Genomic DNA, 26761 nt, shown 5'->3' with positions numbered 1-26761 from the left:
CAGTTTATAGGTGGTTGTGATAGCCTATTGGGAGCCCTGAGGGACATCTGTGCCTTCACTCCAAGAATAAAGGAGTCTGATGGACATCTTAGAAGTACGAACACAGCATTTGTACCTCTCCAATTTGAGAGGTACAAAGATCAGTGAATTGGTTCCAGTCCTGGATCTGCCACTAGTGAACTATGTGATCCTGGAAAAGTCAATGAATGTCTCTGAACCTTAGGTTTCTTACATATGTAGGGAGCGGTAACAGAAGGCTGATGGCTTAGAGATTCTTTGAAGGAGAAGCAGCCCGAAGGAATCACTTTTCTAATCTGTTTTAATTTAATTTTACTTTACTTTTTATGTGGTATTATGTTAGATTGTATTTTGTATTTTGTTATTCTTTTAGGTTGGATTTTACTTTGCATTATTTACATAATAGGATACACTTTATGTTTTTATTTTGTTTTATTTGCTTTTACATTTATATTTATTTTATGCTTTATGTGAATATATTTTATGTCTTTTTGATTTTATGTCTTCTAGGATTAAAAAAATTAATGTTTTATTTGCTTTTATTTTTATATTGTTATGTTTTATTACATTTTGTTTTATTTGTTATATTTTATACTTTATTTTATTTGATTTTATATTTTGAATTTGATGCCTTTATGAATAATATTTTGTTTTATTTTGTTTTATTTTAGAATTTTATATTATTCTATATTTGACTTGATTTTTTGTTTTACTTTTAGGTGGGACAAACCAGTACCCACCCCCAGAACTCACCGAAGAATGTAGGGGCCTACACCGTGGGGACACTCTGCTGCAATTAGTCACGCCTGTCAACAGGTGGGTTGAGGACAGGGTTGAGATTGGTCCATACTTCTGCCCCAAGGCAGAAGAGACATTCTCCCTAAAGAAAGGTCACATGCAATGCTAGTCCTCAACTTGACCTAAACCACTGGGCCTGGGGTGCTCCTGGGTTTGACAGTTCTGATATGGATTGTCTTTCTTTTCTTTTCTTCAGACAGGGTTTTGCTCTATTGCCTAGGCTGGAGTGCAGTGGCATAACCTCAGCTCACTGCAGCCTTGACTTCCCAGGCTCAAGCAATCCTCCTGCCTTAGCCTCTCAAGTCACTTAGACTACAGGTGTATGCCAACACACCCTGCTGGTTTTGTCCTTTTGTAGGGATAGTTTCACCATGTTGCCAAGGCTGGTCTTGGCATTCTACCAATTTCTACCAATTTCCATTCTACCATATCACCCCAAGCTTGAATTTCATATCCCAGAGGTAAAAATAATAATGCTAAACATATCAGTCTGATTTTTCAAACATGTCTACAAAGCTAAGAAAATAGTTAATGCAATAACACAGTCATTAGGAAATGCCCACACATAAGGCTTACAAATCACAGCAATAACAATTGGGAGTTGAGCCTCTCAGTTCTTGAGATTTTTTCATGCAGTTTGACATGGATTGTTTCCAAACAGGTTGCCCAGGCACCAGTTTGGTATGTCTGGCTTGGCTGATGATTTGGAAGCACTTGAAGCAACAGGCATTTTTCTAGAAGAGAAGAGAAAAGACATGACAACATCTATAACTCGGCAAGAAGTGCTTGAAAATTATGAAAATAACAAATATGACATTGAAGAAAACGAACAAGAAACACCAGCAAAACAAAAAGAAACTGGAAAAGAAATAAATGCAGGCACTACCTATGGTAAAAACCAAACTACTTTTTGGCCCTTAAGTTGGATTAATTTTTTTCATTTTTAACTTTTTCTTTAAAAAAAATCCTGTGCACTGTGTTAGCATGCAATTTTTTTTTATTCACTTTGCTTACAAATCCACAGGTTCATGTATGCAGCTAAAGAAAATAGCTTAAGAAGGCAAACAAAGGCTAACTTTCACCTGCTGTCAAACTGGAGCTGGATGGAAATTATTTCAGGGCATATTATGAAGGCACACTCTATGAAGGGTCTGCACTACCTTTGCAGAGAAGCAATGAGTTATTGCAGAAGTGGTGAAGACACTCCTGACCTTGAAATGCACCTACCTGGAGAAAAGCTCTACATTTTGGATACATCTAAAACAACTGTAGCTTCAATTTTGGATTACAGCATGCAGTAATGCAAATGCCAAGTTCCTTTTTTTTTTGAGGCAGAGTCTCTGTCACCCAGGCTGGAGTGCAGTGGCATGATCTCGGTTCATTGCAACATCTGCCTCCCGGGTTCACGCAATTCTCCTGCCTCAGCCTCCTGAGTAGCTGGGATTACAAGAGCCCAGCTAAGTGTGGCTAAGTTTTGTATTTTTAGTAGAGACGGGGTTTCACCATGTTGGCCAGGCTGGTCTCGAACTTCTCACCTCAGGTGATTCTCCCACCTCAGCCTCCCAAAGTGCTGGGATTACTGGCATGAGCCACTGCACTGGGCCACCAAGTTACTTTTTATATGTGATCAACAAATTAAGCAGAACACTAAACACATGAGAAAGAGATACAGGAAAACTTCTCTGTGAAGTTTTGGAAAGTGATTCAAGATAGCTGAAAGAGTTTCTAGTGAGGGGTGTGGTTAGTCCTGGTGACTTTAAGGGAGAGATCATTTATCTGAGGTTTTGAATGTGCCTAGATGATTCTCCATCTGGGGCTACTAGCTAAGTGGCCATGGGAGTTATTTACTGTCTCGGTGACTCGGTTTTCTGCTCCGTAAAGTGGGGATTATATGAGTCCCTCCCTCATAGGTGTGCGAATACAACTTGATAATTCATGTGTTTGCCACATAGTATATATCCACACAAGTTAGTTGTTAAGATGCTGATGATACAGGCAACCTTTCAGATTTCAAAGCAAACACACGTCCAAAATAAATAACAAAATTAGACAGACATAGGAATACCACCTCCTTAGGCTAGAATATTAAACACAGAAGAACTTACCTTGTTGGTTCTTATGTTTTCGGTATAGAATATCCTCAGGTAATCTTACTAAGGTAGTGATTTTCCGTCTTGATTGTACATTAGAGTCACCTGGGGATCTTTAACGATTGCCCTCAGCCCAAATCAGTCAATCTCTGGTTGTGGGACTTACCCAGTGATTCCACTGAACAACCAAGAGTGAGAACTACTGCTTTAAGGCATTCTTTCTCATAAAAATCAAGATGGAAAGGATGGGGGAGAGCTTCCCAGTCAACTAATCCAATTCCATTCACAGACAAAAACTGAGGTTTGAAGGCCCCCAATACTCAGCTGCTCTGTTGGTATGTGGCTCTGGCCAGTTTCCTTTCTGTTTTCATTCCAAGGCCATTCAAAACCCTCACCACCTCCTCAAGGTCCTTCCTCCACACCTCTTCCTCTAGCAGATATGCCCCCTCTTTTTTTATTCTTTTCAAAAGAAATAAAGGTGACTAAGCACAACATCCTGCAACTTCCTATATTTCTGCAAGCCTCTCTTCCTGCCCTCCCATTGGAGAAAAGAACTGGCCCTTCTCTTATTCTGAATTGTCATGAAAGACCAAAGGGCTCTTCCAGACCTTGTTGACTTGCACTCCTTGGGATTTGGCACTGTTGGCCACTACCTTCCTCATTAAAGCCTCTCCTCTCACAGCTTTGGAGACAACATTTTCCTCTTGTTCTATTCTGGCCAGTCCGTCTTTGTGGGCACCTCTTCCCAGATCCACCTTCACAGGGGGATTCAGGTTTTGTGGAATTTATACAATTTTGGGGCCCTCTTTAAGAAAATTAAAAATTTATTAAAATTAAGTGAAAAGTGAATATTCATTTAGAAGAGGCTTATGCAAATGATTTACTCTGAAGCCTAGGCTTTATTAATATTATAATGAATCTGCCACACCCTTCCCCACGATTCATTCTTCGGTTCTCCAAACACTCTGCACACACCACATTACTTAGGCGTGCTTCCCCAATCCACCCACAACATCAACTATCCCCTCTGTGCTGGTGATGCTCAAATCCATATCTTCCACTTTAACTTTCTCCTGTGCTATAGCCTAGTGTATTCAATTACCCTCCAAATCGTTCCACTGGACTTGCCTGCAGTTACATCAAACCAACTTAGTTCAACCATCCCTACTCATTGTCTTTCCCATTCAAATCTCCTTCTCTTCCTTTACCAACTGTCTTTTTTTTTTTTTACTTTTTTTTTATTATTATTATACTTTAAGTTCTAGGGTACATGTGCATAATGTGCAGGTTTGTTACATATGTATACTTGTGCCATGTTGCTGTGCTGCACCCATCAACTCGTCAGCACCCATCAACTCGTCATTTACATCAGGTATAACTCCCAATGCAATCCCTCCCCCCTCCCCCCTCCCCATGATAGGCCCCAGTGTGTGATGTTCCCCTTCCCGAGTCCAAGACCAACTGTCTTTATTGGTATGAACCACCACTGGCCCAGGAATGGAAAGCCAAAACTCAGTATTATTTTTAAAAAATTAATTAATTAGATTTAGGAGTGCAAGTACATGTGGATATATTGCATATTGGTGAAGTCTGGGTTTTTAGAGTACTCATTACCCAAATAGTGTACATTGTACCCAAAAGATAGTATCTCATCCTACACACCCTTGCCCCCGCCCCCACCCTCCCACCATTTGGAGTCTCCAATGTCTTATTCCACTCTGTATGTTCACATATACCAATCGTTTATCTCCTACATATAAGTGAGAACACGCAGTTTTTGACTTTCTATTTCTGTATCATTTCACTTAGGATAATATCCTCCAGTTCTATCCATGTTGCTGCAAAAAACATGATTTCATTCTTTTTTATGCATGAGTAGTATTCCATAGTATATATACCATGTTTTTAATCCAATAATTTGTTGATAAGCATTTAGGTTGATTCCATGACTTTGCTATTGTGAATACTGCTCCCATGAGCATATGGGTGTAGGTGTCTTTTTGATAGAATAATTTCTTCTCCTTTGGGCAGATACTCAGTAGTGGAGATGCTGGATTGACGAGTAGTTCTATTTTTAGTTCTCTGAGAACTCTTCATACTGTTTTCCATAACGATTGTACTAATTTACATCCCCACCAGTAGCGTTCCCTTTCTCCACATTCTCACCGACATCTGTTGTTTTTTGACTTTTTAATAATAGTCATTCTGACTACTCTAAATGCTACCTCATTGTGGTTTTAATTTGCATTTCTCTGATGATTATTGATGTTGAGTATTTTTTCACATTTGTTGGCTGCTTGGATGTCTTCTTTCAAAAAATGCCTGATTGCCCAGTATTACTCTAGTTGACGTTTTCTCCCTTGCCTCCTGCTGTCTAACTGATCTCCTTTCTTCCAATTTGTCCTCCTTCCAATTCCATTCTAAACAGCTGATTGACATTTCTAAAACACAAATATGGTTGTGTCACTTCTCCTCTTCTATGGTTCCTCATTGTTTATAAGATAATGTTCAGGTGCCTGTGGAAGGCACACGGGCCTTTACAATTAGACCCCTGCTTTGGTCCTCTGGGGCTTTACTGGCCACCACTTCCCTGCATATGCCTTTCGTGGCCCTTATGCCCTGCGATTTATTCCAAATCTCCGTACCATTGCTTACCTTCACCTGACTGTCTGTATTTCCTCTGCAGTGTCCACGTGGACTATATCTACTCATCTTTTACTACTCAGCTCAAGTTTCACCTCTCCTTAGAGTTTTTTCTATGCCCCCAGGTAGTTTTAAATTTTCACAGCCTCCTTGGTGCCCCTGAATTTTAAGCCAAATTCTGCCATAGCACCTGCTACCTTTCATTGTGCCTACCTGTGAAGAATTAAATGAGTTATCTCTCTTCATAGGTACCCGGCTGATCTTGGTACATTTTCAATTTCAGTGTTATATCCAAAGCACACAGACCAATTTTTTTGGTTTTCCCCTCCAAGTAGGGCTATAAGACTTATATATGTCAGGAAATAGGATAAGCTGGAGCAAAACTGTAATTTCATTGTAGCTCCTCTTCGTATCTGCCAACTCTTTTCTTTTTCTTCACCTTTATCTTTCTTTACTCCTGGTTTCCATGAACTACTGTGAATAAAATTGTTACTGCCACTGCATGGTTCTTCCAAGAAGCAAAGGTTAATATTCATGGTAAAAAATAAAGCCAAATATAAGACTGGGGCCTGGTAATAATTGCTTGGGTAAAAATTTGTTGGCCCTCAATGCCTCAACATACTGGTAAAAGAAAAATTAGGACTAGTGGTATTCTGAGTGTTAAGCTACAAAGATAACTTAGAGACAATTAGCATAAAGCCTGAAGGACTTATTCACCTATAGCCATACTGACCAATATAGTAACTGCTAGCCACATTGGCTATTTACATTTAAATGTAAATAATTCAAAATTAAATAACATTAAAAGTTCAGTTCCTTGATTGCACTAGCCGCATTTCAAATGCTCAACAGCCACATGGGAGTAGTGGCTACTGTACTGGACAGCACAGATTTTCCATTATTTCAAACATTTCATCATTATAGACAGTGCTACTCTAGAAGTCTAATTTAGGAAGAGCAGTCCCTGTCTGATTGTCTCCCAGACCCAAAGCAAGGGTGGAGGTTCTAAAGATGACAGAGTGTCCCTAGGAAAAGTGACGGATATGTTTGAATGAGTTCTCGGTGTGTCAGTTCAGAATCAGTTGTAATGGCAGAGGATGGTGCCAGCTGATAACTGAGCCCTGAGTCTGTTTGTTGGCTCTATAGAGTATAGCAAAGAGCTCACCATTGGAATGTTTTTCTGTTGACAACGACAGGTTTTTGAATAAGTATTTCTCTTACTTCTCCTGGGCCTGTACTGCTTGTTGTCTTATACCCTCCAGAGTAGGTGTCATGCAGTGAGCAAATTCAAATATGACTACTCAAAGCATAGGGCGATTTCCATGATCAATTTCTTAGCATACTAAGAGCATATCTCATCCCTGTGGGTACAGTACCTCCGGTCACCTATCCTAGAAAACTAGTCTGTGCCGATTATACTACTGGGAGGTTAGCATATAGTTTAACAGAAATGAACCATGAATTTTAAGGCTTGCTTTTCGAAGACAGTCTTCTCTTTATTTAAGGGTACTTGGAAGGCCTAGGAGGAACTACGGGGAGGATGGCAGCATTCTGTGCTTCAGGGCCAACCTGGGTCAGAAATACTTCTACGTGATACAAAGGATACCCAAGGAAATCTGTTCTCCCTAGAAGTTGAAGTGGGGAGGGTTATATACCTGGGAAAATCATTGCCTCATGTAAAATTCAGGGAGTCCCAGATCTTGCTTTGTTGTAATGTGTTGATTTTCAATGCTGTTTTTAATTTTTCAGGAACGTCGTGTTTTTCCTTTAATAGATGTCTTAATTTTTCAGGCAAGAGTCAGGGTACTGTAAATAGTAAATAAGCTAGATTTGCTTAGGTCATTAGAAGACTGGAGGCAAGGGATTGGGATGGTTTGCAAAAGGAGGGAAAGCAGCATAATATGCAAGTGAGGAGTGCTCAGTATCAGAAAGATTTATTAATGTTCATTCCTTTATTCACTCATTTATAGATTATCTGTGGCATGTCTTCTAGGTACTGTGCAAAGTCATAGCTATAACTATGTTGCACCTTTCACATATGTTATATGACACTTTATGACATACTTGTGATATAGAAGTTTTTAAAAATATTGCTTTTATAGCTGAGGAAATTGAGGCTCTGAGGGGTTAAATTACTTGCTCAAGGTCACAGAACTAGTTGGTGGTGAGGCTGAGATTCATTCCCATGCCTGTGACTCCAAACCATTGCTCTTTTTCTGTCATGCTTATGCAGGAAATTCAGCTCTCTCTCTGTTTTGTTGCAGGTCCTTGTTCCATGGATCCAACAGAAGGTGAGTGCCAGGATCACACCCTGAAGTGGTATTACAACAAGAAGGAACGGGTTTGCCAGCAGTTCTGGTATGGCGGCTGTGGGGGTAATGCCAACCAGTTTGAAACCAAGGAAGAATGTGAGGCTCAGTGTGTCCCAATACAGTAACAGTCCAGGCAGAGCCCTGTTACTGCTAAAAGCAGAGCTTTTAATGCTGATGAAATGGAGATTCCCCTGGCTGAGGCGGGACCTCACAGCTCAGAAGTGACACAGCCCGTTCCAACACCTTGGACATCAGATTCCTAAACGCCTGAATGTTTTCCTGCCAGCAAGGACTTGGGCCAGATGATTTGTGACTTGAGGACTGAATTCTAATAGTTAAAAAAGTAACTGAAAGATATTTAAATGAATTAGAACTGAATGAAAAAGAAACTTGAACTTGACCTATGATATTTTCAAAAAATTTTGGGGTGCTATGTAGCAAAATAAAAATCAGTGTAAGGAGTGAGAAAAACCTAATTCAGAAATGAATTGAAACTTTTTTTTTCCACCAGAGAATAGGGAAATATTAGTCAAAGACAGGGCATGGAAAAAGGGACATCTAATGTGAATGAACTTCATCCTTACTACTTAATGCAGATAAATAAAGGCATTCTTTATTAAATCATTTGGCATGAGACTGTGTGATTCTTGCTCACTGCAATCTGGGCTATACTTTGTGACATAGTGGTTGATGAAGAGACAGCAGTGATTTTTCCATGAGACCAACCCTTTGGCATCCATTAGAGTGATCACTGTCCTTCAAAACATGGTGACTAAACAATTAAGGCTGACATTATTAATGAAAAGTGAAATGAAAGGTTTATATTCACCATGGATGAAACATTTTGCAGCAAATACATTAAGGACAACTGTGTTTTTTGTGAGATCTTCCTCTGCCTCATGGCTTGATTCTCTGGGCCTCTAACCATGGGCCCAGCTTCCAGACAGAATTGGGAACTACGTGGAGGAGATCTGTGGGGCATTGAAGATGCATGGCTTGGGGCCTTTGTAAGATCATGCATTAATCAGCTGGGGCTGACATAGCAAAATGCCATGCGCTTAAACCAGAGAAATTTATTTCTCACAGTTCTGGAGACTAGAAGTTCAAGATCGCAGCACCGAGGGCGCTCTTCCTGGCTTGCAAATGACTACCTTCCCGTTGGGTCCTCACATGGCCTTTCCTCAGTGCATGCTCATAAAGACAGCACAAGAGAAAAAACCCAAGCTCTTTGGTGTCTTTTTTTTTTTTTTTTTTTTTTTCATTTGAGACAGGACCTCACTATATCAGTATTGCCTTGGCTAGCCTCAATGTCTTGGGCTGAAATGATCCTCCTGCCTCAGTCTCCTGGGGTAGCTAGGACTACAGGCATAAGCCACTGCACCTGGCTCTGATGTCTCTTCTTATAAGCACATCACTCTTATTGGAGTAGGGACCATTCTTATGATCTCATTTAACTTTAATTACCTCCTAAGGCCCTAAATACAACTATAGCCACATTAGGGGACCATATGAATTCTGGGGAAACACAAACATTCAGTCCATAACTGATCACAAGCAGCTGGTTGTCCTCCAGGGACACAGGGTGGAGTTGCTGTCTGGTAAGTTCCTGGTTCCGTAAGTGTGATTGCTATAATCCGTGTGTTCCTCCGCACAGTCTGGTGACATAGCAGGTGGGATGGAAATAGCTTTATACAAAGTGTTCAAAGAAGCACATTTTAAATTCTATTTTTACAACAATCATTTTAATATGATCACGAAACGATGACTGTGTTCATTGTAGCAAATCTGTAAGTTACAGAAATGCACCTGGAAAAAATAAAGATCACCTATCATCTTTTCTCTCAAAGGTAACCGTTTTGATATAATCTAGGCTTTTTCTAATGAATGAACACACTATCTTCATTGTATTCTTTTTCTTCCTTAACACAGTCCATGTAACTGATTTTCGATGGGAATTAAATGGCAGATGCTCCATCGTCCCACAGAGCCACTCATCATATGAATGGGTATATGTATTTCTCTGTTTTAGGAAAAGCTTCAGCTGCCTGAGCATAAAGTGGCCAAAGTGATCTATCCTGAAGACGGTATTTGATCTGAACTGTGATTTATTTTCTATTTCTTATTCCCACTCTTCCCTTCCTATGTCCAGGAGTTGGGAACACCAAGGCTAAGGTTCAATAATAAGAGAATCATTGGAAGGAAACATTCAAGTGTGTTGATTGTCCCCATTTGTTAACTGAAGAAAAAACATAATTTATAAATTTAGGAGAGAGGAGGATTTAATTCTTATAAAAGGTGACAGCCTGCAAGGTGGTTGTCCCACAGGTTGGCTAGAGGCAAGGTTGTCCCACTTGCCTCTAGCCAAGACCAGAGATAGGCGTTTGGAAGGAGGAGGGCTTGGGGTAGGAGTTTTATGCTGAACAGGTTGGCTAAACATACACGTTCAACAAGTTGCAGGAGGAGCTGAGTATTCGAGAAAGTGGTCCTGACACAGGCATGTTAGATAAACATACACATAACTTACGACCAATGTTCACTTTGAAATGAATAGATGAAATGTATTACATCTATCCCCTATATGTCAAAAGATCTTTTCAGGACATGAAGGCACACAGGTGTGCAGTCTCTGTAAACCAGCAAGAACCAGTCCATGGCTGGTGGTCTTCTCATCAGCAGAAAGTTACTGAAATCAACCTCTTGTCCAGTCAAAGCTGTTTCTGGTTGGTGGAACGGGAGTTCAGTGAATCAGCACCTGTGAGCTGGATGAGTTGTAATTGTTTTAATGCTGTTTATCTGGAGGCCAGTGTTTGTTTAGTTGCTAGAGAAAAAGAGAAACCTTGTGGTAGTTAGCAGTTAGAACATAGTTGATTCTTTAAGTGCAGGAGTGTATGACTTAACCCTTACCTGGCATGGTCTTAGGTCCTGTTTATAATTTGGTATCTTATTGCCATGAAAAGTCTCCTCTGTCAGTCTTATGATCCCTATTTTAACATTAATGCTGGTCAGTTGTGTCTAAACTCTAAAAGGGAGGGGGTATAACGAGGCATGTCTGACTTTCCATCCCGTCGTGGCTGGGAATTCAGTTTTAAGGTATTTCTGGGGTTCCCTTTGCCAAGAGGGAGTCAATTCAGCTGATAGGGGCTTAGGATTTTAAAGTTTACACATGTGCAAGTTTACACATGCACAAGATCCAACTGCAGTTCTCCCTGTGTTTACTAGGTGGCGGTATAACCCTTCACGGAGCTCCTCTGACTCTCAGCATAAACCTTACACCATAAATTCCATGGTAGCAACAATATAGCCAAGGGCAGAAACAATTGTCTATTGTTTTAATATTCATACCCACTCTGGTATACACAGTTTATATAGCACTTTCCCATGTTATGTCATGTATTTGCCCAGCCCCACCACTAAATCTGGAATGTTGGCATTGTTCTTCCCCTTTTTGGGATAAAGAAATTATCTTACAGAAGTGATGTGACTTGACTCAAAGTCAAAGGAGTTCAAGGCCGTTACAGAAACTGGCCTTGAACTCCTTTTTATCCTGAGACTAGGGCTCCTTGAGCTATACTGCATTTGTTCCAAACCATTAGCTGCCACCAAAGAATTCTGAAAGTCAGAGCCACAGGGGTAGGAGGATGGGCTTGATCTCTGCCTCAGATTCCCTGCTCTTCCATCTGCTGCCCCCACCCCACCCCATCCCACCCTACCCCACCCCTGTGGTTCTGGCCTGGGTGGAAGTAGGAATGGACTGAAAGAGAAGTTGAACTGCAGTGCAGATCAGTTGTAATGGCAGCTTCAGTCAACCCCACAGGGATCTCTGGACCTAAGGGGGCTTGTGTGAGTTGCCCCAGTGTGGACTGACTTGACTAGGTCTGTATCCCCTGCTTCCATCACCCAGAAGGGCATACCTGTGGATGAGGCAGCTCTGAAACTGCGGCAGGCTCTAAAGGGGACCAGCTGAAGGCTTTCTGCTCACAGCACTCCTAGCAGGTAGTGCAACAAGTTCCTCCCTGAAGCAGGAACGGCAGAGCACAAAGCACACTCATCATAGTTCCTTTACCTGGAGTCTCCTTTTGCATTGTTTTCAAATTTCCCTAGCTTCCAAAATCCAACAGGACACAGTGAAAATCATTTTTGTGCCATCCAAGTTCTCAGAGATCTAGCCTTTGCATTCATCTCTAGCCTCACCTATGGTGGTGGTTGTTCTGACCCTCCAACTTTTCATTTGAGCAATACCATTTCCTGGAACTGCCATATTCCATCCACCTATGCTGTTGCCCTTCTGTGATACTTCTGTGGGAAATGCCTTTATTTATTTAAAAATATTTAATTGGCATCTATTATGTACCATATCCATTATCTGTGTCAAAACCCAGCTCAGCTCTCATTGCCTCTCAGGAAAACATCTCCCATTGCCCCCTTTCAAGAAAGAATTAATCAGTAGCTCCTATAGGCTGCCTTGTATACCCTTATCTTTTTGCCCTTTTCCCTCCATTTCACACCATTTGCCAATTAGTCTCCTTATTAGGCCATGAGCCTCTTCACCTTGGAATCCCCGGCCCAGGACAGGGCCTGACACATCTCCCTTTAGTTCTGATATTTAAACTCCCTGCCAGTTTTCAGACTGTTAGAAATGTCCCACAGCCATCCTAACAGTTGGTTTCCTTCTATATCTCTTGCTCTAGAACAATTCTTTGCTTTGTAATTCTGCATTTATTTTTGTTCTGCATTTGTTTCAGACACCAGGGCATCTGCCTCCATCAGTCAATTGTAAAAAGGTTCACGTGTTTTTAAATTCCTCCTTGGATCTGTTATTTCATTAATTATAACCTTGCGCTGCTTTGGGGATATTAATTTATCTGATGAAAGAACTGAGACCCAGAAAGGTCAAGTGGCATCAAATCTTACACAATGATTCAACTGGTAGCCTAAAATTAGAATTAAAATGTGTTTTGAACTGATTTGGCATCTGCTTGGTTCGCTCTGCAAAGTTTAAGGGTTTTAATCATATGAATTGACTGCTTTGCACTTTTAAACATGTAGTGGATTTCACTGATTCTAGAAAAGTGGAGGGTTTGTGATTGCTAGGCTCAGAACTTGGTTCCCAGCCATGTATCAGAATGTCTAAATACATATGGGGATTTTCCCTGAGCTCTCCTGAGTGGAGATCATGCTGACTGTGTACTATTTATGGTTCTTCCTTTAATTTCTTTCCTCTTGTGATCTTATGGTAGATTCTTCCTTTAACTTTTGAATAATCTCAAAGGTATATTTCTAATACAGCTGAAGGGTCCATAATCCCCAGATTATGGTGTTAAGGGAAATACCAAAACTGGGACATGTGAATTCAGCATCTGGTTCCCTCCCCGGCTTTCCTGGTGACTTCATAGGAGAAACTCTATTTTTTTGTGGGGGCTTTGGCCTTTTCTGTCTGAGGAGACTGGAGAGGAGAGAAACATTACTTGCTCCTTTATGCTTTCTCTAAATTCTGCAAACAAAACCATTCCTTCTTTAGCTAATCTCTTAGGAAGCTAAAAGATGCAAGCCCAGTCAAGGACAGGAGAACCACCCAGCTGAACCCAACCCAAATTTATGGCCCACAGAATAATGAACTAAATAGATGGCTGTTGTTTTAAAACACTAAGTTTTGGGGTAATTATTACTTGAAAAAGTTGTGGCTGGGTTTGCTCATGTGTCTAGTCAGCTACCAGTCTGTTGGTCAGTTGGCTGGCCTAGGGTCAATTCCTAATGATAAAAAAAATTGTATATTTGTATTCATGTAATAATATAGCCTCAAAATACTTAAAATACCAATGCAATTAGAATAGAGAAAGCATTTAGAAGTTTCTATTCATACGCAATATTAATATATATCTAGAAAAGTAAAACATCCTAAGAGAACAGCAATGTTACAGAAAGAGTCTTCTCCATCAGCCTGGAGCCTGTGGTGATCATTCAACAGCTGACCATGATGGACATAAAATATGATTGAGAAAGAAACTTTTGTTTTTGTAATCCACCAAAATTAGGGGGTTGTTACTGAAGCACTTCCAGGCCTTTCCCCAGAGATACAGATATAGAGAAATGGGGACTCTCAAACCTGGCTTTTGGAAGCAAATATTAGAAAATGTTTTGGCATTTTCTAGTAAAATTAAAAATTTAAATGCTACGAACCAGCCATTTTACTTGTAAGTATATTCCCTGAAAACTCATTTGCTTGATGACCAATATACAACCACATTCATGAATGATGTTCACAGCAGCATTTTTTTTTAAACCCCCAAGTTGTAAACAACTCATATGTTCATTAAGAGTGAAATGTGTAGGCCAGGTGTAGTGGTTCATGCCTGTAATCCCAGCACTTTGGGAGGCCAAGGTGGGCGGATCACTTGTGGTCAGGAGTTTGGACCAGCCTGGCCACTATGGTGAAACCCCATCTCTACTAAAAATACAAAAATTAGCTGGGCATATAGGCTGGTGCATGTAATCCCTGCTACTTGAGAGACTGAGGCAGGAGAATTACTTGAACCTGGGAGGTGGAGGTTGCAGTGAGCCAAGACTGTGCACTGCATTCCAGCCTTGGTGACAGAGTGAGACCTTGTCTCAAAAAACAGAAAAAAAAGAGTCAAATGTGTGAATATGCTATAGTACATTAAAATAAGGTGTACGACAATGAAAAGAATGAATGAAATTGAATTAAGATTAAGCCACATTTACTAAATCTTAAAAGCATATATTTGAGAAAGACACAGAAGTATGCATACATTAGGATTTCATTTATCTAAGCTCCAAATGAAGGCAAAATTAAAACTATATTGTTATCCTTTATGTGGTAAAACTAGAAAAAAATATGTGGTGACCATTGAAGTCAGGACAGCAACACAGTAGATGCTGTGATGTGTTGCCTACATCCCCCTTCAGGAATGAAGAATTTATTCTTCAGCTGCTGTGAGTGCTGCTGGAAGGTGACTCTCAGAGGTCAGCCCTCACTGGGGATTTCCTCAGAGGAAGAGAAATTCACCTTCCATGGGCAGATGCATCCAGTGACTGGTCAACACTGAGTTATAAAATCCCAGCCCAACAACTTGGGATAACTCTGCAGGCCATCCCAGAGCTGCTTGTGGGGTTGACAGGCCTTCCACTGGACTGCACCACAGCCCAACTTCTCTCGCTGCCTAATTTTGCTCTCTTCTTCATTCCACCGGTGTTGATTTTAAAGACACTCCCATAGAAATGTCTTATGTACTAATCTCTGTTTCAGAGACTGTTTTCTGGTGACTCCAGTCTGTAATCCTCTTGTGGAGGGAGGTGGCTACGACCAGGAAGGAAAACACGAATGCTAAGAATGTTCTGTTCTTCTGTCGAAGTTATATTTTCACAGGGGTTCGCTCTGTATGTATTCATTAGCGTGTACACTTACATTTTATGCTGTTGATTTATGTTTCATGCATCATAGTAATCCAGAAATTCCTCAGAAACACAAATCCAGGACAAGTGAGCTGATGTCATCCTCATATGACTCCTGATTCAGGAAAATAAAACATATTCTTTTAAGATATGTGTCAGCCTGAGTGAATCTGCTTTTTTTGGAAGGGGCAGGGGACTCTTCATTATGCATCTATGAGTGGACACATTTTAAAAGCAATTTTTTTTCATTAATCAGAATGTAGAGCCTGTGTCAGAATTCCTTCTGTCAGGAAAAGAAAATCCCAGACTGGTTCCTGGTCTTGTCTTCTTAATCACTTTCCTCAGGGAAAACTGAAAAGTGATCTCAGAATGTTGGTCTCATTTTAATCCCGTGGTCCTTTGGACATAATTTTGTTTTGACTCAGAACTGTACAGGGGCTTAGAGAGAAACTTACAAGTGTAGATGTAAGAGCTGATATATAGCTATTTTGTCAACACGTATTTACTAAGCACCTACTGTGTGCTAAGAACTCTTCTAGTAGCTCAGGAAGTGGCAGTGAAGAATAATAGCAATAAATAAAAAACCCTGCCCTCAAGGAGTTTACATATTAAAAGCATGGCTGGGGATCTTAGAGATAGTACCACAGTAAATAAGTAAATTATCCAGTGTGTTATAAGGTGAAAACGCTATGAAATAAAAATGAAAGTATAACAAGGTAAGGGTACCTGGAGTGCCAGCGGGAAGGTTTGGGCAAGTATTAAAAAGATGGCCAGGGTTTGCCAGTGAGGGACTGACACTTGAGCAAAGATTTGAAGGAGGCAAAGGAAAAGCTTGTCCTTGAAATCCTATGTAGATATCAGAGACAAGGTCATTCCAGGCAGAGACAACAGCTAACACAAAGAAAGGCTGTGGCCGGGCACGGTGGCTCATGCCTGTAAATCTAGCACTTTAGGAGGCCTAGGTGGGCAGATCACAAGGTCAGGAGTTTGAGACCAGCCTGGCCAACATGGTGAAACCGTGCCTTTACTAAAAGTACAAAAATTAGCCGGGCATGGTGGCGGATGCCTGTAATCCCAGCTACTCAGGAGGCTGAGGCAGGAGAATTGCTTGAACCTGGGAGGCAGACATTGCAGTGAGCCAAGATCGCACCACTGCACTCCAGCCTGGGCAGCAAGAGTGAGACTCCATCTCAAAAAAAAAAAAAAAAAAAAAAAAGGAAAAAAAAAAAGAAAGGCTGCAAGGTGGAAATGTACCTGGTTTGTTTGAGGAACAGCAATGATGATGCCAGTATGCATGAAGTGGTATGAAAAAGTGAGTCGAAGAAATGAAGTTAAAGAGGAATTGAGGAGGAGAATCACATTGCATGTGGCCTTATAAAGGATTATGTTTAAGTTATCTTTGCTATGTAACAAATTATTCCAAACTTTATGGCTTAACTCAATGAAAACACTTACTTTGTTCACTAATCTGTGATTTGGGCAGGGCTCATTGGGAAAGTACATCTCTACTTGGCATCCGCGAGTATGGCTTGAAGGCTGGGGCTGGTATCATCTCTAAGGCTTCCTCACATGTCTGGTGGTTGATGTTGGTTGGGACTTCAGCTGGGGCTGCAGCCAGACCACCTATATGTAAACTCTCCATGTGGTCTGGGTTTCCTTACAATATGGTAATTGAGTTCCATGAGCCTCGAGAGAGAGACAGAGACAGCTTTTGAAGTCATGCCCCATCATCTCCATCCCATTCTAGTCATTAGAAATGAGTCACTAGTCACTGAGGCTGGTCCCTAACCAACGTGAGGGAGATTCAGCTTCACCCTGAAGTGTGAGGAGTATCCCAAAGTTTGCAGATATGTTTTAAAACTACCTTTTAAAAAGTTCTCCAGATTTTATTTTGAGTAAAGTCTATTGCAGGGTTTTGATAGAGGAGTGAGATGATTTGATTTATGTTTTAAAAGTATTACTCTGCTGTAGTGTTGTCAATAGAATATAGGCCTGCAAAGGTAGCAGTGGGGAGATGAATTAAGATTCAAGGGATAAGCCTGTAATTCCAGCACTTTGGGAGGCCGAGACAGGCGGATCATGAGGTCAGGAGATCGAGACCATCCTGGCTAACACGGTGAAACCCCGTCTTTACTAAGAAAATACAAAAAACTAGCTGGGTGAGGTGGCGGGCGCCTGTAGTCCCAGCTACTCAGGAGGCTGAGGCAGGAGAATGGCGTAAACCCAGGAGGCGGAGCTTGCAGTGAGCTGAGCTCTGGCCGCTGCAGTCCAGCCTGGGAGACAGAGCGAGACTCCGTCTCAAAAAAAAATTCAAGGGATAATGATGTCTTGGATATGATGGGCAAGAAATGGTGATATTTTAGATATATTTTGAACTTACAGCCAATATTGACAGATTGATTGTGGGATATGAAAGGAAAACAAGAGTCAAAGATGCCAGAAAGGTTTTTAGCACAGTAAGCTTAAAGGATGAAGATGTAGTCAACCGAAATGCGGGACAGTCCTGAGTAGAGCAGGTTTGATGAGTTGTTAAAGACCAAAAATTCAGCTCTGGAAATGTTGAGCTTGAGACAGCAATTGGACACGCAGCTGGGGATGTTGAGTAAGCAGCTGGATATGTGAGTCTGGAATTTAGAAAAAGGCTGGGGCTAGAAATATGTATTTTAAAGTCATTAGACTATAGATACTATTTAAAGTTCTGAGACTGGATCAGATTCCCAAGTGAATGAGTGCAGAGAGAAAAGAGAAGAGGACAGAGGACTGATTCCTGGAGCACTCCAGCATTTAGAGCAGAAGCCAGGGAAAAGAGGAGAAACCAGGGAAAGAGACCAAACAAAGGGACCAGAGAACTAGGAGGAAAATCAAGATATTGTGATGTCCTTCCTGGAAGCGCCAAGAGAAGAAAGTGCACTGAAGAGGAAGAAGTTTTGGCAAGCCTGTTTTTATTATAGTTCTTTTATTATGAGTACCGTCATCATCTTTTAAGCTTTAGGGAGTGTTATTTTGGGTTCTTTTTCTATAAACTTTCTATTTATATCTTTTAAGTCAAATTTTCTACTGAGTTGGTTATCTTTTTCTTACTGATTTCAGGATTTCTTTGCAAATAAAGAAAATTATCTGTCATATGTGCTACTGATATTTTGTACAGTTTGTCATTAGTATTTAGACATGGTTTAACATATGTGTATATTATATAAAATATATACTGTAGCACTCTCTATACACATATAGTACTCTCTCTATATATATACACACATATATACATATATATATATCTTTAAAGTAATAACATTTCATGAATTATATTTGTAACTATCACTTGCCTTAACAGCAAGAGCTCCCCCTGATCCACATTCTGTCCCAGGAATCTTCAAAATTGGTTGTGGGAGGAGGATTTTTCAGTTTATAGGATGGCTGGCAAACAGAACAAACTCTGTTTCTTAGGCTTTGTCTTCCTTTCTTACTGCCTCCTTTACTCACTGGCACCAGCTTGTCTCCTTGGGTTTTAACCATTCCAACCCTACTCCACTATGAACTTTAGAAAGCTGAAAGCTGAATTTTCCAGACTCCCTTGTACCTAAGGGGGCCTTGTGAATGAGTTATGACTAATGAAAAGCAGGTGGGAGACTGCTGGAGCTGTATTTCCACTTTCTTGTCTGTTTTTTAACCTACAATATAGACATGAGCCTGGAGATCCAGGAAGCTTCACTTAGGATGGCAGAAAGATGGAAAGAGTCTAGAGTCTTGAGGGCATAGACTTTCAGTCTACCTGCCTTGGTCTGCCTGTCCCACACTTCTTGTCATGTAAAACAAATTACTTGTTTGGGCCATTGTTTATCAAGTTTTCTGGAAACAGCAACCCAACAGTACCCTAACTGATACATAGGCATTCAAAGCTCCTCCTTTAAATCCCTAGCTCAAGTGTAGAAAGGCCCTTCCTCCCCTGTGCTTTAGTCAAGATTCTTTTGGAAGTGACAGAAGTGAAATTCAAAATAGTTAGGTCAATAAAAATTTGTTGGCTCATGCATCCTTCTTACGAAATGTATACAGTTGTGCTTCTGGAACGAGAAACACAAATACTGACTAAACTCTATATTTCTATGTTTAATTCTTTTTCTCTCTGTGGGTTAGTTTCAGTTTTTCAGCCCAGATGTCTCTAGGAGTCTTGAACCACCATTGTGACAGTTCCTTGGCCACTTCTACCCAGCTAAGCCACCAGAAAATAAGGGTCTGAGGGCTGGGGACTTTCTCACTCTCAGGTCCCCGCACCTGGTGGATGACGTCCAAAATCTGCCACTAAGAAATCTCTTCTTTAACACTTTGAACAATCAAAATTAGAGTCTCCCCTGGATGCTACCTTGGTAATCCCCCCTCAATCCCGATTTTCTGTCAGAAAGACTTCCGCTCTTCAGTTACACCTATAAGAGGGTAGCTTTAATCTTGAAATATTATGAGTATATCTTAAAAATATATAAGCATTCCTACAAATGTAACTATATATTTAGGTATGAGGAAAAGAGAAGAGGAGGTTATTTTCTCCTGGGTGTCACCCCCACCGCCCCTGTTCCAAATTATGTGAGAATATACCTTTAAAAGGAAAACCACAAAACTCAAACCAATTGTCATAAATGAATTAAAGTTCAAGAGGACTCACAAGAGTTATGTAAGTCATAATGTGATCAGATTCAGGTTAGGGAAAGAATGGGTGCAGCACACCAACATGGTGCATGTATACATATATAACAAACCTACACGTTGTGCACAAGTACCCTAGAACTTAAAGTACAATTAAAAAAAAAAAAGAATGGTTGAATTTCAAGAATTTCTCGGATTTCTCCATCTTTCCTACATACAGAATGATGGCAAAGAAGGAAAACAGAAAGGACTATTACACTGCAAATCACCATAACTTATGAAATAAATACATTTACACAAAAGGCCTTCCAGTTAAGTATTGCAGAATCAAGATAAGCCAACTTCATTCTCCCTTCTGAAACAACAAAAAGAGCAGAGACCATATGAGAAGAAAATCTCAACCCACAATCAATGCAGAACAGCTGCCAAATGCAGTGAAATTTAGACCATTATCTTTTAAATTGCAATTGTTTATCTTCTACCACTCCTGATTCCTCCTTTCCGCACTTCTCCCCAATATATTTATCAATTTTTATAATTTATGACATTACTTTTCATTGTCTCTCCCCTTCTCCCTGCTCCCAACAAGGAAAATTCAGCAAGGACTTAGAACAGTATCTGCAATGTGGTGTCCACTCAATAAATATTTATTTGAATAAATGAAGTTGCTTCTTCAGACCCAACCAGTACACAGAATTCTCCGTGAGGGTACAAACTGTCAACCTGTGATCTTGGAACAGATGGTATACTGGAATATCCCTGAGCCCCATTTAATATTAAAAAGCAGTAAGAAAGTTCAGAGGTAAAGAGTAGCAGATATGCCATCTCATGAGTCAAGCTGTGGTAGTGTAGAGGGATGCTACGGGGCAAGGTCATTTGAAGAGGAGTAAGCACAAAATCACTACATGAAGAATCTGGGATACTGGCCTCATGGAGACCCATGTCTAAATCCAAAAGATAGAGCTTCAGAGTAGAAAGTTGGTGGGAGAATATTTTGAGGCAATAGATCTAGACCCTATTTACCAGCTCAGCCGGCTCACCTAGACTGATGTCTGTTACCATACACTGTTCTTCAGCAAGCAGCTGACCAAGAAAAACTAGCTCCCATTAAAAGATAAACAATAATTTAAAAAACCAGCGGGAAACAATGAGAAAAATATTAAAAGATAAAAATGAAGAAACTCACTATAACAAGAACATCAAAATAATTATTTTACAAAGCATAAAAAATTGAACACTTTCCTTGAATTAAAATAAGATACATTAAAATAAATCTCTTTGCCAAGAGCTCAAAGAATAGAGACAAGTGTACAAATAAGATAATAACAAAAAAATGCTAGAAAGAGATTTTAAAAATGAGTTGGAAGAGCTGGGAGAAAAAAATTAGAGGAGAGATTGAAGCCATTATATAAAAGACAGCCATGTTAGAAATAGCAATAAAAGGAGAAACAGTAGTACCAAAAATACAGTTAGAAATATTGATGGGTTTCAGAAAACTGAGCAAAATAAAATGGAAAAGCAAAAGAGCATTCAAAAGGATTACAGAGAAAATAATAGAAAAATAAAAAGGATTTTATTTATACCTGATTAGTATCCTTGAATAAGAGTAAAGAACAGAGAAAGCCAAATTATCCTTCTTTGCAGATGACATAATCTTATATACAGAAAACTTAAAGATGCCACAAAAAGCCCTTAGGACTGATAAGTGAATTCAGTAAAGTTGCAGGATACAAAATCACTAGCATTTCTATACACCAATAATGAACTAGCTGAAAAAGAAGTCAAGAAAGCAATCCATTTACATATCTACAAAAAACCCAAAGTACCCAAGAATAAATTTAATCAATTTATTGATTAAAACAAATCAATTTTACAGGCTCATGCCTGTAATCCCAGCACTTTGGGAGGCCAAGTGGGGTGCATCACTGAGGTCAGGAGTTTGAGACCAGCCTCGCCAACATCGTGAAATCCTGTCTCTACTAAAGCTACAAAATTAGCCGGGCATGGTGCGGCACTACTCAGGAGGCTGAGGCAGGAGAATTGCTTGACCCTGGGAGGCAGAGGTTGCAGTGAGCCGAGATCCTGCCACTGAACTCCAGCCTGAGCAACAGAGCGAGACTTGTTCCCCTGCCATCCCTCAAAAAGGTGAAAGACCTCTACAATGAAAACTACAAAACACTAATAAATGACGCTGGTTTCTTCTGGTTTTTAGTTTCTTTTTGGTTTTGTTTTGGGGATTCCCCTCACTTTCTTTAAACTCAGGTATAGAATTAAAAGACTATCGGTGAGTTTCACCCAATATTACTAGATGCTTTTTAGTGAGAGGTTTTTCCCTTCAGTGTATCTAGCACATAATATTGATAGAAATAGAAATCTGCCACATAGTATTTCTCTGTTTAAAATTTAACTTTAATTTTTAATAAGGTTTTCCATGTACGTAGATTAAAAAGTCAATTGATTCTACTAAGGTTACTACAGAAGGTAAAATTGTCTTGCCTCTTGCCTCTCCAGTTCATGTGCTCTAAAGACAACCACGCTCAACTCTTTCGTTTTTGTATAATATTCTCATGCATCTCTTTCTTGTTTTCTAGTTTTAGATATTCTCTATAGAATTTCTTTACAGGCTGTCTTAACCACATCTGCATTTCCCTTATCATCCTCCAAATAATTTTGTCTATTTAAATGAGATCAATGTTTAGTGTCTATATTACTATGACTATGCAAATATTGTTCCTAACAGAGCCATGTTTTATACATTGTGTACAATTTATTGTTTTCTTGGGAGTAATAGTCACTTCTGTTTTTTGTTTTGTTTGACTGTCATTTATACATGCATCGCCATTTCATTGCCAAATTTTGTATGAAGTGTAACTCTCCTCTCACTTTATTAAATACATGAGTTATTCTATCAGGTTTGTCTCTCCTCCATCTCTCCTGAAGACTTTCTGCTCTACTTGGGGCTGCTCTTGCTGTATAGCTCTCTCTTTTCACCATCATACTGGGAATACTTTGGCTCTGTCTTATGTTGATGATCTGTTTTCTGGATTCCATGGCTTTCTATTTGTTAGTTTCTTCATGTATTTTAATGGAATACATGCTTCAGCAGATTTTTTGGGACTATATTAACATCTAATGGCTTTATTTATGTGTTAGCTATTAAAATAGCATTTCTATTTCCAGGAAGTGGTGTTATTTTATTAGTAATGGCTTTACTGAGACATAACTAACATGCCATATAATTCAGCTATTTAAAGTATACAACTCAATAGTTTTCAGCACATTCACAGAATTGTGCAACCATCACCACACTCGATTTCTGAATATTTAAATCACAATCACCCAACCAAAAATATCTGTACCCATTAGCACCCACTCACCATTTCATCTCAACTTCCCCACCCTCCTACCTTGGGTAACCATAAATCTACTCTTTGATTTGACGGTATACGTGGTGCTTTGTGAATGGTTTCTTCACTTAGAATAATGTTTTCAAGATTCATCTGATTAAAATATGTATCAGTATTTTATTACTTTTTACTGCTGAAGAGTATTCCATTGAATGAGTATTATATTTTGTTTATCAGTTTCCCAGTTGATGGACATATGGATTATTTCCACTTCTTGGATATTATGAATAATGTTGCTATGAACATTCATGAAAAGGTTTTTGTGCGGAACACATGTTTATTTTTCTTGGGTAGATACCTAGTGCTATGGTCTGAATGTTTGTGTCCCTCCCAAATTCATATGTTGAAACCTAATCACCAATGTGATGGTATGAGGAGGTGTGGCCTTTGGGAGGTAATTGTCATTAGGGTAGAACCCTCATGAATGGGATTAGTGCCCTAATAAAAGAGGCATCAGACAGCTGCCTTGCCTCCTCCACCATTTCAGAATGTAGTAAGAAGGCTTCACCTATGAACTAGAAAGTGGTTCCTCACCAGACATCAAATCTGCTGGCACTTTGACCTTGGACTTCCCAGCCTTCAAAACTATGGAAAATAAATTTCTGTTGTTTATAAGCCACCAAGTTTATGGTATTTTTAAAATAGCAGATCAAACAAATTGAGACGCTTAGGAATGAAATTGCTGGGTCATACGGAAACTCTATCATGTACTAAGTTGTGTCCTCTCCAAATTTATATATTGGAGTCCTACTGCCTTGCACCTTAGAATGTGACTGTATTTGGAGATTGGATCTTTAAAGAGGTAATTAAAATAAATGAAGCCATTAGGATAGGTTCTAATCCAATATGACTGGTGCCCTTATAAGAAAGAAGATTAGAACACAGATAGATACGGGGGGGCGGAGCAAGATGGCCGAATAGGAACAGCTCCAGTCTCCAACTCCCAGCGCGAGCCACACAGAAGACCGGCGATTTCTGCATTTTCAACTGAGGTACTGGGTTCATCTCACTGGGGAGTGCCAGACGATCGGTGCTGGTCAGCTGCTGCAGCCCGACCAGCGAGAGCTGAAGCAGGGCGAGGCATTGCCTCACCTGGAAAGCGCAAGGGGGAAGGGAATCCCTTTTCCTAGCCAGGGGAACTGAGACACACAACACCTGGAAAATCGGGTAACTCCCACCCCAATACTGCGCTTTAAGCAGACAGGCACACCAGGAGATCATATCCCACACCTGGCCGGGAGTGTCCCACACCCACGGAGCCTCCCTCATTGCTAGCACAGCAGTCTGTGATCTACCGGCAAGGCAGCAGCGAGGCTGGGGGAGGGGCGCCCGCCATTGCTGAGGCTTAAGTAGGTAAACAAAGCTGCTGGGAAGCTCGAACTGGGTGGAGCTCACAGCAGCTCAAGGAAACCTGCCTGTCTCTGTAGACTCCACCTCTGGGGACACGGCACAGTAAATAATAACAAATGCAGCAGCTCTGCAGACGCAAACGACTCTGTCTGACAGCTTTGAAGAGAGCAGTGGATCTCCCAACACGGAGGTTGAGATCTGAGAAGGGACAGACTCCCTGCTCAAGTGGGTCCTTGACCCCTGAGTAGCCTAACTGGGAGACATCCCCCACTAGGGGCAGTCTGACACCCCACACCTCACAGGGTGGAGTACACCCCTGAGAGGAAGATTCCAAAGCAAGAATCAGACAGGTACACTCGCTGTTCAGAAATATTCTATCTTCTGCAGCCTCTGCTGCTGATACCCAGGCAAACAGGGTCTGGAGTGGACCTCAAGCAATCTCCTACAGCTACAACCTACAGCTGAGGATCCTGACTGTTAGAAGGAAAGCTATCAAACAGGAAGGACACCTACACCAAAACCCCATCAGTACATCACCATCATCAAAGACCAGAGGCAGATAAAACCACAAAGATGGGGAAAAAGCAGGGCAGAAAAGCTGGAAATTCAAAAAATAAGAGCGCATCTCCCCCGGCAAAGGAGCGCAGCTCATCGCCAGCAACGGATCAAAGCTGGACGGAGAATGACTTCGACGAGATGAGAGAAGAAGGCTTCAGTCCATCAAATTTCTCAGAGCTAAAGGAGGAATTACGTACCCAGCGCAAAGAAACTAAAAATCTTGAAAAAAAAGTGGAAGAATTGATGGCTAGAGTAATTAATGCAGAGAAGCTCACAAACGAAATGAAAGAGACGAAAACCATGGCACGAGAAATACGTGACAAATGCACAAGCTTCAGTAACCGTCTCGATCAACTGGAAGAAAGAATGTCAGCGATGGAGGATCAAATGAATGAAATGAAGCGAGAAGAGAAACCAAAAGAAAAAAGAAGAAAAAGAAATGAACAAAGCCTGCAAGAAGTATGGGATTATGTAAAAAGACCAAATCTACGTCTGATTGGGGTGCCTGAAAGTGACGGGGAAAATGGAACCAAGTTGGAAAACACTCTTCAGGATATCATCCAGGAGAACTTCCCCAACCTAGTAGGGCAGGCCAACATTCAAATCCAGGAAATACAGAGAACGCCACAAAGATACTCCTCGAGAAGAGCAACTCCAAGACACATAATTGCCAGATTCACCAAAGTTGAAATGAAGGAAAAAATCTTAAGGGCAGCCAGAGAGAAAGGTCGGGTTACCCACAAAGGGAAGCCCATCAGACTAACAGCAGATCTCTCGGCAGAAACTCTTCAAGCCAGAAGAGAGTGGGGGCCAATATTCAACATTCTTAAAGAAAAGAATTTTAAACCCAGAATTTTATATCCAGCCAAACTAAGTTTCATAAGTGAAGGAGAAATAAAATCCTTTACAGATAAGCAAATGCTTAGAGATTTTGTCACCACTAGGCCTGCCTTACAAGAGACCCTGAAGGAAGCACTAAACATGGAAAGGAACAACCGGTACCAGCCATTGCAAAAACATGCCAAAATGTAAAGACCATCAAGGCTAGGAAGAAACTGCATCAACTAACGAGCAAAATAACCAGTTAATATCATCATGGCAGGATCAAGTTCACACATAACAATCTTAACCTTAAATGTAAATGGACTAAATGCTCCAATTAAAAGACACAGACTGGCAAACTGGATAAAGAGTCAAGACCCATCAGTCTGCTGTATTCAGGAGACCCATCTCACACGCAGAGACATACATAGGCTCAAAATAAAGGGATGGAGGAAGATCTACCAAGCAAATGGAGAACACAAAAAAGTGGGGGTTGCAATACTAGTCTCTGATAAAACAGACTTTAAACCATCAAAGATCAAAAGAGACAAAGAAGGCCATTACATAATGGTAAAGGGATCAATTCAACAGGAAGAGCTAACTATCCTAAATATATATGCACCCAATACAGGAGCACCCAGATTCATAAAGCAAGTCCTTAGAGACTTACAAAGAGACTTAGACTCCCATACAATAATAATGGGAGACTTCAACACTC

General features: G+C 40.5%; 1 protein-coding gene across 1 annotated transcript in view; it reads left to right on the top strand.

The window, feature by feature from the left end:
* Positions 1–8485, top strand: part of LOC103241700 (collagen alpha-4(VI) chain-like) — a 94671-nt gene extending 86186 nt beyond the window's left edge. The window contains exons 34-36 of the mRNA XM_008009171.3: positions 738–834; positions 1478–1707; positions 7814–8485. Coding sequence (XP_008007362.3) covers positions 738–834; positions 1478–1707; positions 7814–7986 — 500 coding nt within the window. The 3' untranslated portion in view covers positions 7987–8485. The remainder of the gene's footprint in view (positions 1–737; positions 835–1477; positions 1708–7813) is intronic.
* Positions 8486–26761: the final 18276 nt, after the last annotated feature.

The sequence above is a fragment of the Chlorocebus sabaeus genome, chromosome 15, assembly GCF_047675955.1.
Source record: "Chlorocebus sabaeus isolate Y175 chromosome 15, mChlSab1.0.hap1, whole genome shotgun sequence".
NCBI lineage: Eukaryota > Metazoa > Chordata > Mammalia > Primates > Cercopithecidae > Chlorocebus > Chlorocebus sabaeus.
The sequence above is the reverse complement of the archived record's forward strand: the minus strand, read 5'-3'. Positions and strand labels throughout refer to the sequence as shown.